The sequence below is a fragment of the Mirounga angustirostris genome, unplaced genomic scaffold (assembly GCF_029215605.1).
Source record: "Mirounga angustirostris isolate CCGP_5_RB_7025 unplaced genomic scaffold, mMirAng1.0.hap1 SCAF_1, whole genome shotgun sequence".
Taxonomy (NCBI): Eukaryota; Metazoa; Chordata; class Mammalia; order Carnivora; family Phocidae; genus Mirounga; species Mirounga angustirostris.
Window position 1 is genome coordinate 70,039,652 of NW_026991709.1, and position 13,793 is coordinate 70,053,444.

The 13,793-nt window shown below is 50.6% G+C and overlaps 1 protein-coding gene across 1 annotated transcript in view; it reads right to left on the minus strand.

Annotated features, from left to right (window-relative positions):
• MUC4 (mucin 4, cell surface associated) overlaps positions 1 to 13,793 on the minus strand; it is a 58,291-nt gene that overhangs the window by 16,248 nt on the left and 28,250 nt on the right. The window contains exons 2-6 of the mRNA XM_045902096.1: positions 5,952 to 6,085; positions 4,876 to 5,040; positions 4,467 to 4,622; positions 3,369 to 3,499; positions 1,690 to 1,778 (exon numbers count right to left, since the gene is read on the minus strand). Of these exons, the coding sequence (XP_045758052.1) occupies positions 1,690 to 1,778; positions 3,369 to 3,499; positions 4,467 to 4,622; positions 4,876 to 5,040; positions 5,952 to 6,085 (675 nt within the window). The remainder of the gene's footprint in view (positions 1 to 1,689; positions 1,779 to 3,368; positions 3,500 to 4,466; positions 4,623 to 4,875; positions 5,041 to 5,951; positions 6,086 to 13,793) is intronic.

Below are 13,793 nucleotides of genomic sequence, written 5' to 3' on the forward strand. Positions count from 1 at the left end.
CAAACTCTGCTTTAGCAACCCAACCCATAAATGCACCTTCTGTATGCCACCTTCCCCACTCTGGACGGCAACTCCAGGGATGGGACTCAGTTCGGACTGGCCCCTTTTATGTGGCCTCCAGAGGCCCTTAAAGCTTGGATCTTATGGGGAAACCCTGGGACAAGTGCTGGGCAGAGAGGCCTCACCCGCACCCACTCAGAGCCTGACCCTAGCCCTGAGCTTCAGTCCATCCATCCTCCACCCTCCCATCTGCCACATTAAACTCCAGTACCTTCCAATCTCCCCAAACCTGTTCTTCCTCGTGCATCCTCTACCTCACTAAGGGATGCCACCAGCCACCAGCTCAGACACTTGGCTTTCATCCCTGACCCTCCCCCTCCCCCCGCACAGATGTGTCAGTGGCCAAAGTAGCCAGGACAGAGGCCGATGCCCAGAAGCCAGCTGGGGGCTTGCTCCAGCGCTGTGAGGCTGAGGAAGCGTCCTCTGTGCCCGGAGGCCATCCTTGGAAGGGAGAAGTGACTGGGAGAAGAAACCCTGATGGGGGTTTGAATTGAAATTGACTTTTAACTCTAAGTTACATACTGCCCACCCCAACAGCCAGGAGTGAGAAGGGGCCTCCAGAGTCCAAAAAGACACAACAGGACATAACGTATTAGATTTTGGCCCTGTTCCCACACAAAAGAAGAAATTATCAAGATAACTATAATTTGTTAAGGTTTTGAAAAAATAATAATTGTTTATGATTATCTGTTCACATATCTTCTCTACAATGGCCTGATATCATGGGAAACAAATCAGATCTTCTTCCCCAAAACGCGCGCACACACACACACACACACACTATTATATTGTGCCCCCTAGGTCACAAGCAGATGCATCTTGACAGAAGGCCCCGAATCTGACAGGGCAGTTCTCTCCACAAGATGGCACCCATGATTTGACTTAGCTTCTGTTTGCCAAATGTTCTTGTCACAGAGCAAACAGAAGTCGATTTACACTTCACAATCTACATGGCTGATTTCTAATGCTAAACTGTCCTTCATTCTACTCACATTTTGGGAACTATGATTTCTGTCCTGTTGGGCCTGTGGACAATAGATTGAGTCATGTCCCATGGGGTCTCCTGATACTTAAGCACTGGCCTTCTTAACAGAGTGAGAGCTATTTGAGAGCAAATATAGTCAGTCTTTTTCCTTTTCCCGCCCCCCTTCATATTTCTGGCTCTTAGGACACAGCAGATGCTCAATAAGTGATGATTGGCTGAATGTCAGACTTCTGGACCTCCCCTTGGTAGATTCCTTTTGGGGATCTCATCAGGGTTCTCATTCCAGCTCTGGGACAGGACACCTGGAGTACTATCCTAACTGCCCATTCATATCCCCCTACCTCCTGCCATAGTCCTGTCCTCACTTCCAGGATCTGGGCCCCCACCGAGAGACCTGGGCTTGGCTCATCGCAGGGAGGAGACATAGCCCCAGCTGGGACTGTACTGCGTGAGGGTGCAGAAGATACCAGATGCACCCGGGTAGTGGCACGTCCTGGTTACACCTGGGGGTCAGACTGTGCGGGGACACCCTCTGGGGTGGTGGAGATGCTAGAGAGCTGCCTCGCTAGGACTCTCATGGCTCATGGAGTTGAGGACAGAGAGGATTTGAGTCCAGCTCATGTGCGAAGAGGTGGCGCTTTTACCTGAGTTGGAATTCAGAAATTGGTCCGGTAGATACTTCTGCCACATTGGCTGGGATGTCAGTGGGCTGTTTTCAAAATGCCCATCTCCACTGCGGGCAAAGGAAAGAATCGCACGCCTGTCACACACGGAATCTTCCCCTCAGTCGGCAAGTTACACGTTCATCCAGCCAGTCGGACAGACAGTCACTCAGTCCCGGTAGTCATTAGATCCCAGTCAGTTACGTAGTCAGTTCATCAGCCAGCCAGCATCTCTGACTCCCAGCAGCCAGCAGGAGAGGGCAGAGATGGGGGCAAAGGGTGGGAAAGCTCTGATTTATTCTACATCTGACCGCTAATGCAAGAAGCTGGTCATGAGACAGGAGTGCGGACACAACAGAGTTCAGGCCTCCTTCTGATGAGTTTCCCTTCAACAGGGGATTGGACAGAGGGCTGGGTAGGGGACCGTATGTCGTGATGCTAAGAGCCAGTCTCTGCACTTAGACTGATTCCAGCACTGAGTAGCACAGTAGCCATGAGCAAACTGCTTCATCTCTTTGGTTCTCAGTTTTCACAACGGTAGAAAAGAGACAACAGTAGCACCCGCCTCACAGTGTGGTGGGGATTAAATGCAGTAACATTTGTAGACCCCTCAGAACTGAGTGAGGACCTGATACAATGGGTGCATACCCCTCGGTGTTGAGGTTCATGGCGCTGCTCCAGGAAAAGGGAAATCTGGTATGTGCCTCTGAGCAGTGACTCCTGACCTTTCCTCCTCTCTGCCACAGGATAGGCAAGGCACACGGGTGTGACACCTTCCGAGGGCCACTCAGGAGTGTGGGAAATCTCTAGCTAGTTGGATAATTCCACTCCTTTCTCTTTCACAGCACATCAAAAAGCAAGGGAAAGCAATGGAATTATAGGGGCAACCCTGAACACCATCTAAGAGAATTTATAGCAATGACCAGTAACAAATTACACGTGACCTTCGCAACTGATTACACACACCAGCATCTGGAAATACTGTGGTTGAGAACTGTTTGTCAGAGACTGAGTCACCTTCACACACAGGAATCCACGGCCCCGTCTGTGGCTCCCTCCCTCCACTCTCTGTCTGTCCCACTGACCCCACACAAGCTGTTGGTGCCCCTGGGTGAGGGGCTAATGCTCAGCAGAAGTCAGGAAGGCAGATTTCAGCCTCAAATATCTGGGTGCAAGTTCCTGTTTTGCCACTTCCATCTCTGTGACTTTGGGCAATTACGGATCTATTTTTACCTCAGTTTTCTTATCTGTAGAATGGGTAGTAAAGGGTATCTCCTTCACGGGTTGTTGTGATAATTAAATGAAATAATGCAAGTTAAGTAGTTAGTGTAATAAATGTTGGCTGTTATTATGATACTTGAGAGGTCAAGAGAGGTTGGCTAATGTCAGTAGAAATCAGAGAAGTCAGAGCTCTGGGAATTATTACGAAGCATGTGGATTAGGTTGGGAGACAGAATGGCCAGGTGAATGGGCATCTTTTAAATTGAAACAGCAAGAAGTGGGAACTGGAGTTGGTGTGAGTTAGAAACATCAGCAGGAAGGACTCATACCCTGTCCCGGGCGGCGGGGGGGAGGGGGGGGGGAGTGGGTGTGCAGCAGAAACCCCACCCTGCACCACTTCCTAGTATCTACTCAGTGTTGACCATCGGTCCCCATCCTACCTGGAGAAGCCCATGAGGACCGGGTTGCCTGGGCGCTGGGTCACATCCCACTGCATACCGCCACTTTGGTAAAGAAACAGGGCATAGGACCTGCTCCCGTCTGTGGAGAGGATGACCTGGTAGGTGTTGGTCTGGAGGTCGGTTGGAGACAAACATAGGGTTGCCTGTGAGAGATCTGGGGTCTCCTCTCTGATGTCCCATCACCCTCCTCACCACCCTGCCCAGACACCCACATCATCTTTTCCTGGCTTCCCCAGAGCAAGTTTGGGATTGTGCAGGGCAGCTTTCACCCTGGGGGTCAAAGCACCTACCCTGGTGCTTTTGCCTTCTTTGTGACTTCTGTCCAGAGAGAGGTGATAAAGGGCTCTGGTTTCGGACCCAGTGAGAAGAGAGTTTGTGTGAAAAAGCTTCAGGACTTGGAAAGATTAGCCACCACCCCAGAGAGCCGAGAGAGGCCTATTCAGCTCCCTTGGGAATATTTTTAAGGACATTGTTCAAATGTCCCCTCAACCTGAATATTGTGGATGGACCACAGAGGTGACACTGGAGGTTCTCTGAAGGCAGATGCCAAGCACTGCTTGTACAAAGCAGGTAACCAATGAACTTGTTGAACCAATGAAGAAGTGGCTTTAGACCACACACAAGGGCTGTAAGAGTCCCCAGAGGGAAGACTGAAGACACTGTGTTGGTGGCCATTGCCATTGGATGGTTTTGCAGCTGAGAGCCAGAGGTGGGAGTCAGAAAGCCTCAGTTCCAACCCTGGCTTTGTCATTTGCTAGCTGGGTGACCTTGAGCAGCTGGCTTAACCTCTCTAACCATCATCTTCCTCATCTCTAAAATGTGGCTAATAATATCAGGTTGAGCCATATAAAATTGCCAACAGCCAGCCACTTTTGACTTTAAAAAATTCCATTTCCTATGTTTCAACCCAATGAGTACTAGGTGAGTGCTCAGCAAACAGGGTCGGGGTGAGGAGGTGCTATAACCTGCAATCTGTCCCTGAGTCAGAGCACATGGTAGAAGAGTGACCCCTGCCTAGGGCTCTAGGATGTCTGACTTCCAGATGGTTCACAGGGAGCTGTCCATTGGTCCACTCACCCCGAAGGTCCACCGGGCGGGATAGGCAGGGGCATCGACCCACGTGACCTTTAGGGTCCACCTAGCTTTGTAGCTCCAGGTGTATGTGAACTTTTTAATCCAAGACTCCACCTGCCACAGTAGCTGGTTGTGTTCATCATAAAGCGTCTCATATTCCTAGGAAAGGAAGGCAAATAAGACAAGGAAATGAGGGTCCCACCACAGGTCTTCTCATGGTTGTGAACGCGTATTCCCGAGTCTATGTAACCATCCTGCTCTGTTTGCTCCCCCCCCATATTTAAACATCACCCCCTGCCCACACGGAGCCCGGGCTCTGACAGCAGTAACACTTGCACACCCCCCACATAGCCCTTTGTCTCTTCTTGCTGGCTGCTGGGGAATCCTGAATGCTGGACTCGGAAAGGCTCACCTGGTAAAATATGGTTCCCTGGCCACTGGAAAAATCAGCATCATCCCAGAATGGAGCCACCAGGGCCACAGAGTCCAAGCCTGTGAAGCCTCTAGCGGGGGGATTGGGGTAGGAAAAAATCTGGTACTCGGACTCCGGGAAAATGATCTGGCCATTATCTGTGAACTGGGCACAAAGGTTCTTCTGGTTAGTGTTTAGGGAGGGAGAGAGGGAGGGAGGGAGGGAGGCAGGGAGAAAACATCCCAGCCTTGGGCCAGCTCCTCAGAAGTGTGACCCCCAAGGACCTCCCTGGGTAGAACCGTAGGGATGTCAACAACTTCGGCAAGGTTATCTCATTCCTCTCGCTGCCTGCTGGGAGAGCCCCTTTTACATAGTTCTCACACAAATGCTCTTCAGCTGCGGGACACTCCTCTCTTTTAAGTCCTTCCTGACATGGTAGGTTTTGCCCTGCCTCAGCGGCCAACCCCATCTACAGACAGGCCCATCACAGAGCAGAGCCCTCTGGGTGAGTCCCCGCAGAGCCATCCTGAGGCTCCCTCCACATCAGAAGGGGCTAAGAGGATTGCTACCCTCAGTCCCATCGCTGTGTTGCCCTATCTTAGTGTGTCCTGCCCCAGCCCCCACCCCTGCCACTGAGGCCTGCAGGGTCCACGACTGCCATTCCGACTCTCCTCCAGGATGAGCCAGGATATATTCATAGAAAATGTAAACAACATTAAAAGGCGGTTTCCCAAGTAGAGCTTCCTACCCATAAAAAGGCCCTGAAAACAGTGGAGAGTTTACTGGGTCCCCAGACCTCTCTTCTGAGGTAAAGACACTCTTATCCATGAGGGTAGGGGGGCCTTGCCTAGGTCCCAGTCATCCTCGGCTGTCACCCTGGCATCAAAGAGCATAAATGCAAACTGCGCCAGGAGCAGGGAGGCAGTAGGTGCCTAACAAGTGTTGCTTGTTCCATTCTCCCTTCCTCTGGGCCATGGTCATGGTCACAGGGCCATCTCCAAGCCCTGGAGAGAGAAGCAGAGTCTGGGGATCGAAGGTCACGGGTCCTGCCCTTTGGGCTGCAGCTGGGGACTCACATAGAGGTAGTCCCTGAGAGAGGAGCCAAGAGGGAAGCCAATCTGGGGCTTGAAGAGCGGCGAGGTGAAGTCCACAGTCCTCTTGACGAACTCCCGGTCTCCAACACGTGGCCCGTAGGGAAAGAGGGAAACACCTGGGCCAGTACAAAAAAGGGCAGGAAATTCTCACGGGTCCTGGCTTCCTTAGGGCTGACAGAGAGCTTCCCCCAAGCTGCTCCTCCACCCAACTGGGAGCCCTGAAGGACTCCTCTGTCCCCTTCTCCACTTGCATTTAACCCATCTCTTCATTTTTGACCCCTTCAGTGGGAACTCTCATCCTTTACCATTTTGAAGAAAAACAGGTCCTGCTGTCAGAATACCAACAAGTTATTCTGCACCTGTTATGATGCTCGTAATTCTCTCAAGGGTTCAAAGACAAAGCTCCAATGTTGTGAAGATCAGTAATTGAAATACCATTTCATAGAATGAGACTTGTTTCCTAAGATGGTATTCCTCTAGATACACTGGGGACACCCCAGAATTTGTCCTTGGACCCCTTAGAAGTCCATGGGCTCTCGTCCGAGAAAGCTTGTCCTAAATATTTCTCAAATGGATCTCCTCCTTTCTTTCCTGGCAGCCCCTCCTGGTTTGCTTAGAATACCACAGCGGTCTGTATACAGCTCTCCTGGCCTCCTGCAAATTCATCCAAAACCCCAAACCCCACAGGACCATTCATAAATACAAATCTAACCATGTCCTTCCTGGTTCCCTCACATGACAGCCTCATTTCTCAATACTCTTCATCTTGTTTCCAGCACCCTCAAGTGCTTTGGGGATATCCTCCCCATGCAATACTGGGACTACTTTTCATGTCTACACCTTTATTCCTGCTCTTCAAGTCCTCCTGCCTGCTTGGCATGCTTCCCCTTCCCTAGCTCCTATTCATTCTTTCCAAGAAGGCTCCTCTTCACCTTGAGCACACCTTGCATCCCCTAGGGGCCTTCCACTGTGCATGCCTAATACCTTACATTTATTCCTCTAATTGCACCTATCAAGGCAGGAGATCTGTGTCCTACTAAATAACACCTTGATCATTTCTTATCTCCAACTCCTAGCCCAATGCCATGTACAAAGCCAGCCCTCAGCACCCAACTCTGATGTTGTCTCATAGTCCCCTGTGAGAGCTTACGACCTAAGAGAGCAGTCTATGAGCAAGCAGGCTAAGACTGAGTATTCAATTACATCACCCTTCTAAAGGGGATATGGGAGCAGCTGGACTTGCCATGGCCCAGATGAGGCAGTAGAGATATCCACAGAACCAGCTCCCCCAGCTACCCAAAAGGGCCCTCACTGGTAGATCTAATCAAGCTGCCATAACTCCAGCATCCACATCTAGCTCAATACTCTCCATCCCAGAGTGGAGGGACCCCAGACCTAAAGAATCACTTAACCTTTCTCGGGCTTGATAGGGACTGGAGCAGCTGTTGAGTGTGCACCTGTGGACGTTCTAGGAGACAAGGTTGTACGGGTCTGGGAGGTTGTTGACGGTAGTGATTGTGTTGTCCTTCTCTGGCTGCCTATCCTCAATGAGGTTGTGATTGTTCCTGGGCATGCAGGGAGAGAAAACTTGAGTGGGTCTTATAGTCAGAAGGGAGCAGAATCAAAGAGAGTCACAGACTTCAGGAGCTGGGGGAGACAGCTAGAAACTCTCTTGTCTATCTTCTGGCCACACCCAAACTGCTCCCTGCACATAAGCAACAGTCTTCTGGGGTAGAGGGAATGATGACCCGTCACTCACCTCATTCCCACTCACGTCATCTTCTTGTGGACCTCCGCTCGATGCTAGCCTGGTAATGCTAACTTACCATCCTCTCTCAAACACCGCTCTAGGCTGAACTGAGGCAATGGGGCTACCCTGAGAGAACAAGATGCTGGAGTCCCCACATACCTGATGTCTGAGTCTTTACAGAGGAGCTTGAGGATGCTGTGGATGGTGGGAAAGTGCTGGTAATAGACAGAGGAGTAGAGGGACCTGTGAATAGGGTGGTGGAGCTCCCGGTGACTGCAAAGCCAGGAGCTGATTGAGAAAATGAAGAATTATTAGTTGAAATATAGAAATTTGATATGGTCTGAAATGTGTCCCTATTACCAAAGGGAGTAGAATCAGAGAAAGAATGGAATGTGGATGGATGCATGAAATCTGGCCCAGATGAAAGTTTGTGCCTCACACTGGAAGACGACACGGAGTTGGCTGTGTCCTGGGAAATGCCCTCTGTAGCACTGTGTTCACGTAGGGAGGAAGAAGGACTAGAGGTTATCATTAGTGACAGAGTGCTGGTTTGACATTCTCTGCTGGTCCCCATGGTCTGACTGGTGTGGTCCTGAGAAAATGCTATTCTCTCTGGAGCAGAAGTGAAGGAAGAGTGTGCTGGTGAGGGTTCCTCTACTTCAGTTGACACGGACACTGTTGAGGTGACTGGAGTAACCTTTGAGGATCAGGTTGTGGCATGTGATTTGTGTTGACTCCTATAATGTAGGCTGACATTGGTGTTGTGGGGACCTCTGAGGTCATGGGGGGTATGTGGCTTACACTAGAAGAGGATTGAAAACTCACCTGTGGAGACCGATGATGTGGGCATTTCTGATGTTCTGGAAGGCTTATGGATGACCCTGGAAGGAGATGAAGTGCTTGCTGCCCCAGAGGTGGCTGTGTCCTGGGAAAAGTCGTCTGTAGGAGAGTATCCACTGACAGAGGATGAAGGAGTTGAGGTGGTCACTTGTGAGAGAGTGCTGGTTTGAGATTCTCTGCTGGTCTTCATGGTCTGAGTCTTGTGGTCCTGAGATGATGCATTTGTCTGTGGAGCAGGGGTGAAGGAAGAGTGTGCTCCTGAGGGTCCCGTTTGTCCAGTTGTCCAGGAGACTGTTGAGGTGACTGGAGTAAAAGTTCCCGTTTCAGGTGGTGGCATGTATTTTGTGTTTCCTCCTGGAATGTCTGCTGAAACTGGTGTTGTGGGGACCTCTGAGGTCAAGAGAGGTGTGTTGCTTACACGAGAAGAGGATGACATGTCACCTGTGGAGGGCGATGATATGGGCATATATGATGTTGCGGAAGACTTATGGCCGACACTGGAAGAAGATAAAGTGCTTGCTGCCCCAGAGGTAGCTGTGTCCTGGGAAATGTTGTCTGTAGGAGAGTATCCACTGACAGAGGATGAAGGAGTTGAGGTTGTCACTGGCGAGAGAGTGCCGATTTGAGATTCTCTGCTGGTCTCCATGGTCTGACTGCTGTGGTCCTGAGATGATGCCGTTGTCTCTAGAGCAGAAGTAAAGGAAGAGTATGCTGTTGACGTTGCCTTTTGTCCAGTTGTCCTGGAGACTATTGAGGTGACTGCAGTAAAAGTTCCCGTTTCAGGTGGTGGCATGTATTTTGTGTTTCCTCCGGTAATGTCTGCTGAAACTGGTGTTGTGGGGACCTCTGAGGTCATGAGAGGTGTGTTGCTTACACGAGAAGAGGATGACATGTCACCCGTGGAGGCTGAGGACGTAGGCATATATGATGTTGCGGAAGACTTATGGCCGACACTGGAAGGAGATAAAGTGCTTGCTGCCCCAGAGGTGGCTGTGTCCTGGGAAATGTCGTCTATAGGAGAGTATCCACTGACAGAGGATGAAGGAGTTAAGGTGGTCACTTGTGAGAGAGTGCTGGTTTGAGATTCTCTGCTGGTCTTCATGGTCTGACTGGTGTGATCCTGAGATGATGCCGTTGTCTCTAGAGCAGAAGTGAAGGAAAAGTATGCTGTTGACGTTGCCTTTTGTCCAGTTGTCCTGGAGACTGTTGAGGTGACTGGAGTAAAAGTTCCCGTTTCAGGTGGTGGCATGTATTTTGTGTTTCCTCCGGTAATGTCTGCTGAAACTGGTGTTGTGGGGAACTCTGAGGTCATGAGAGGTGTGTTGCTTACACGAGAAGAGGATGACATGTCACCCGTGGAGGCCGATGATACGGGCATTTCTGCTGTTGGGAAAGGCTTATGGCTGACCCTGGAAGGAGATGAAGTGCTTGCCGCCCCAGAGGTGGCTGAGTCCTGGGAAATGTTGTCTGTAGGAGAGTATCCACTGACAGAGGATGAAGGAGTTGAGGTGGTCACTGGCGAGAGAGTGCTGGTTTGAGATTCTCTGCTGGTCTTCATGGTCTGAGTCTTGTGGTCCTGAGATGATGCATTTGTCTGTGGAGCAGGGGTGAAGGAAGAGTGTGCTCCTGAGGGTCCCGTTTGTCCAGTTGTCACTGAGTTTGTTGAGGTGACTGGAATAAATGTTGCCGTTTCAGGTGGTGGCATGTATTTTGTGTTTCCTCCTATAATGTCTGCTGAAACTGGTGTTGTGGGGACCTCTGAGGTCATGGGACTTGTGTTGCTTACAGTAGAAGAGGATGACATGTCACCCGTGGAGGGTGAGGACGTAGGCATATATGATGTTGTGGAAGGCTTATGGCTGACACTGGAAGGAGATGAAGTGCTTGCCGCCCCAGAAGTCGCTGTGTCCTGGTAAATGTTGTCTGTAGGAGAGTATCCACTGACAGAGGATGAAGGAGTTGAGGTTGTCAGTGGCGAGACAGTGCTGGTTTGAGATTCTGTGCTGGTCTCCATGGTCTGACTGGTGTGGTCCTGAGATGATGCCGTTGTCTCTAGAGCAGAAGTGAAGGAAGAGTATGCTGTTGACGTTGCCTTTTGTCCAGTTGTCCTGGAGACTGTTGAGGTGACTGGAGTAAAAGTTCCCGTTTCAGGTGGTGGCATGTATTTTGTGTTTCCTCCTGTAATGTCTGCTGAAACTGGTGTTGTGGGGACCTCTGAGGTTGTGGGAGGTGTGTTGCTTACACTAGAAGAGGATGACATGTCACCCGTGGAGGCCGATGATACGGGCATTTCTGCTGTTGGGAAAGGCTTATGGCTGACCCTGGAAGGAGATGAAGTGCTTGCCGCCCCAGAGGTGGCTGAGTCCTGGTAAGTGTTGTCTGTAGGAGAGTATCCACTGACAGAGGATGAAGGAGTTGAGGTGGTCACTGGTGAGAGAGTGCTGGTTTGCGATTCTCTGCTGGTCTCCATGGTCTGACTGGTGTGGTCCTGAGATGATGCCATTGTCTCTAGAGCAGAAGTGAAGGAAGAGTATGCTGTTGACGTTGCCTTTTGTCCAGTTGTCCAGGAGACTGTTGAGGTGACTGGAGTAAAGGTTCCCGTTTCAGGTGGTGGCATGTATTTTGTGTTTCCTCCTGTAATGTCTGCTGAAACTGGTGTTGTGGGGACCTCTGAGGTCATGACAGGTGTGTTGCTTACACGAGAAGAGGATGACATGTCACCCGTGGAGGCTGAGGACGTAGGCATATATGATGTTGTGGAAGGCTTATGGCTGACACTGGAAGGAGATAAAGTGCTTGATGCCCCAGAGGTGGCTGTGTCCTGGGAAATGTCGTCTATAGGAGAGTATCCACTGACAGAGGATGAAGGAGTTGAGGTGGTCACTGGCGAGAGAGTGCCGGTTTGAGATTCTCTGCTGGTCTCCATGGCCTGACTGGTGTGGTCCTGAGATGATGCTGTTGTCTCTAGAGCAGAAGTGAAGGAAGAGTATGCTGTTGAGGTTGCCTTTTGTCCAGTTGTCCTGGAGACTGTTGAGGTGACTGGAGTAAAAGTTCCCGTTTCAGGTGGTGGCATGTATTTTGTGTTTCCTCCGGTAATGTGTGCTGAAACTGGTGTTGTGGGGACCTCTGAGGTCATGAGAGGTGTGTTGCTTACACGAGAAGAGGATGACATGTCACCTGTGGAGGGCGATGATATGGGCATATATGATGTTGCGGAAGACTTATGGCCGACACTGGAAGGAGATAAAGTGCTTGCTGCCCCAGAGGTGGCTGTGTCCTGGGAAATGTTGTCTGTAGGAGAGTATCCACTGACAGAGGATGAAGGAGTTGAGGTGGTCACTGGCGAAAGAGTGCTGGTTTGAGATTCTCTGCTGGTCTCCATGGCCTGAGTGGTGTGGTCCTGAGATGATGTTGTTCTCTCTAGAGCATAAGTGAAGGAAGCGTATGCTGTTGACGTTGCCTTTTGTCCAGTTGTCCTGGAGACTGTTGAGGTGACTGGAGTAAAAGATCCCGTTTCAGGTGGTGGCATGTATTTTGTGTTTCCTCCTGTAATGTCTGCTGAACCTGGTGTTGTGGGGACCTCTGAGGTCGTGGGAGGTGTGTTGCTTACACTAGAAGAGGATGACATGTCACCCGTGGAGGCCGATGATACGGGCATTTCTGCTGTTGGGAAAGGCTTATGGCTGACCCTGGAAGGAGATGAAGTGCTTGCCGCCCCAGAGGTGGCTGAGTCCTGGTAAATGTTGTCTGTAGGAGAGTATCCACTGACAGAGGATGAAGGAGTTGAGGTGGTCACTGGTGAGAGAGTGCTGGTTTGAGATTCTCTGCTGGTCTTCATGGTCTGAGTCTTGTGGTCCTGAGATGATGCTTTTGTCTGTGGAGCAGGGGTGAAGGAAGGGTGTGCTCCTGAGGATCCCGTTTGTCCAGTTGTCACTGAGTTTGTTGAGGTGACTGGAGTAAAAGTTGCCGTTTCAGGTGGTGGCATGTATTTTGTGTTTCCTCCTATAATGTCTGCTGAAACTGGTGTTGTGGGGACCTCTGAGGTCATGACAGGTGTGTTGCTTACACGAGAAGAGGATGACATGTCACCTGTGGAGGGCGATGATATGGGCATATATGATGTTGCGGAAGACTTATGGCCGACACTGGAAGGAGATAAAGTGCTTGCCGCCCCAGAAGTGGCTGTTTCCTGGTAAATGTTGTCTGTAGGAGAGTATCCACTGACAGAGGATGAAGGAGTTGAGGTGGTCACTGGTGAGAGAGTGCTGGTTTGAGATTCTCTGCTGGTCTCCATGGTCTGACTGGTGTGGTCCTGAGATGATGCCGTTGTCTCTAGAGCAGAAGTGAAGGAAGAGTATGCTGTTGACGTTGCCTTTTGTCCAGTTGTCCAGGAGACTGTTGAGGTGACTGGAGTAAAGGTTCCCGTTTCAGGTGGTGGCATGTATTTTGTGTTTCCTCCTGTAATGTCTGCTGAAACTGGTGTTGTGGGGACCTCTGAGGTCATGAGAGGTGTGTTGCTTACACGAGAAGAGGATGACATGTCACCCGTGGAGGCTGAGGACGTAGGCATATATGATGTTGTGGAAGGCTTATGGCTGACACTGGAAGGAGATAAAGTGCTTGCTGCCCCAGAGGTGGCTGTGTCCTGGGAAATGACGTCTGTAGGAGAGTATCCACTGACAGAGGATGAAGGAGTTGAGGTGGTCACTTGAGAGAGAGTGCTGGTTTGAGATTCTCTGCTGGTCTTCATGGTCTGAGTCTTGTGGTCCTGAGATGATGCATTTGTCTGTGGAGCAGGGGTGAAGGAATAGTGTGCTCCTGAGGGTCCCGTTTGTCCAGTTGTCACTGAGTTTGTTGAGGTGACTGGAGTAAAAGTTCCCCTTTCAGGTGGTGGCATGTATTTTGTGTTTCCTCCTATAATGTCTGCTGAAACTGGTGTTGTGGGGACCTCTGAGGTCATGACAGGTGTGTTGCTTACACGAGAAGAGGATGACATGTCACCTGTGGAGGGCGATGATATGGGCATATATGATGTTGCAGAAGACTTATGGCCGAAACTGGAAGGAGATAAAGTGCTTGCTGCCCCAGAGGTGGCTGTATCCTGGGAAATGTTGTCTGTAGGAGAGTATCCACTGACAGAGGATACAGGAGTTGAGGTGGTCACTGGCGAGAGAGTGCCGGTTTGAGATTCTCTGCTGGTCTCCATGGTCTGACTGGTGTGGTCCTGAGATGAT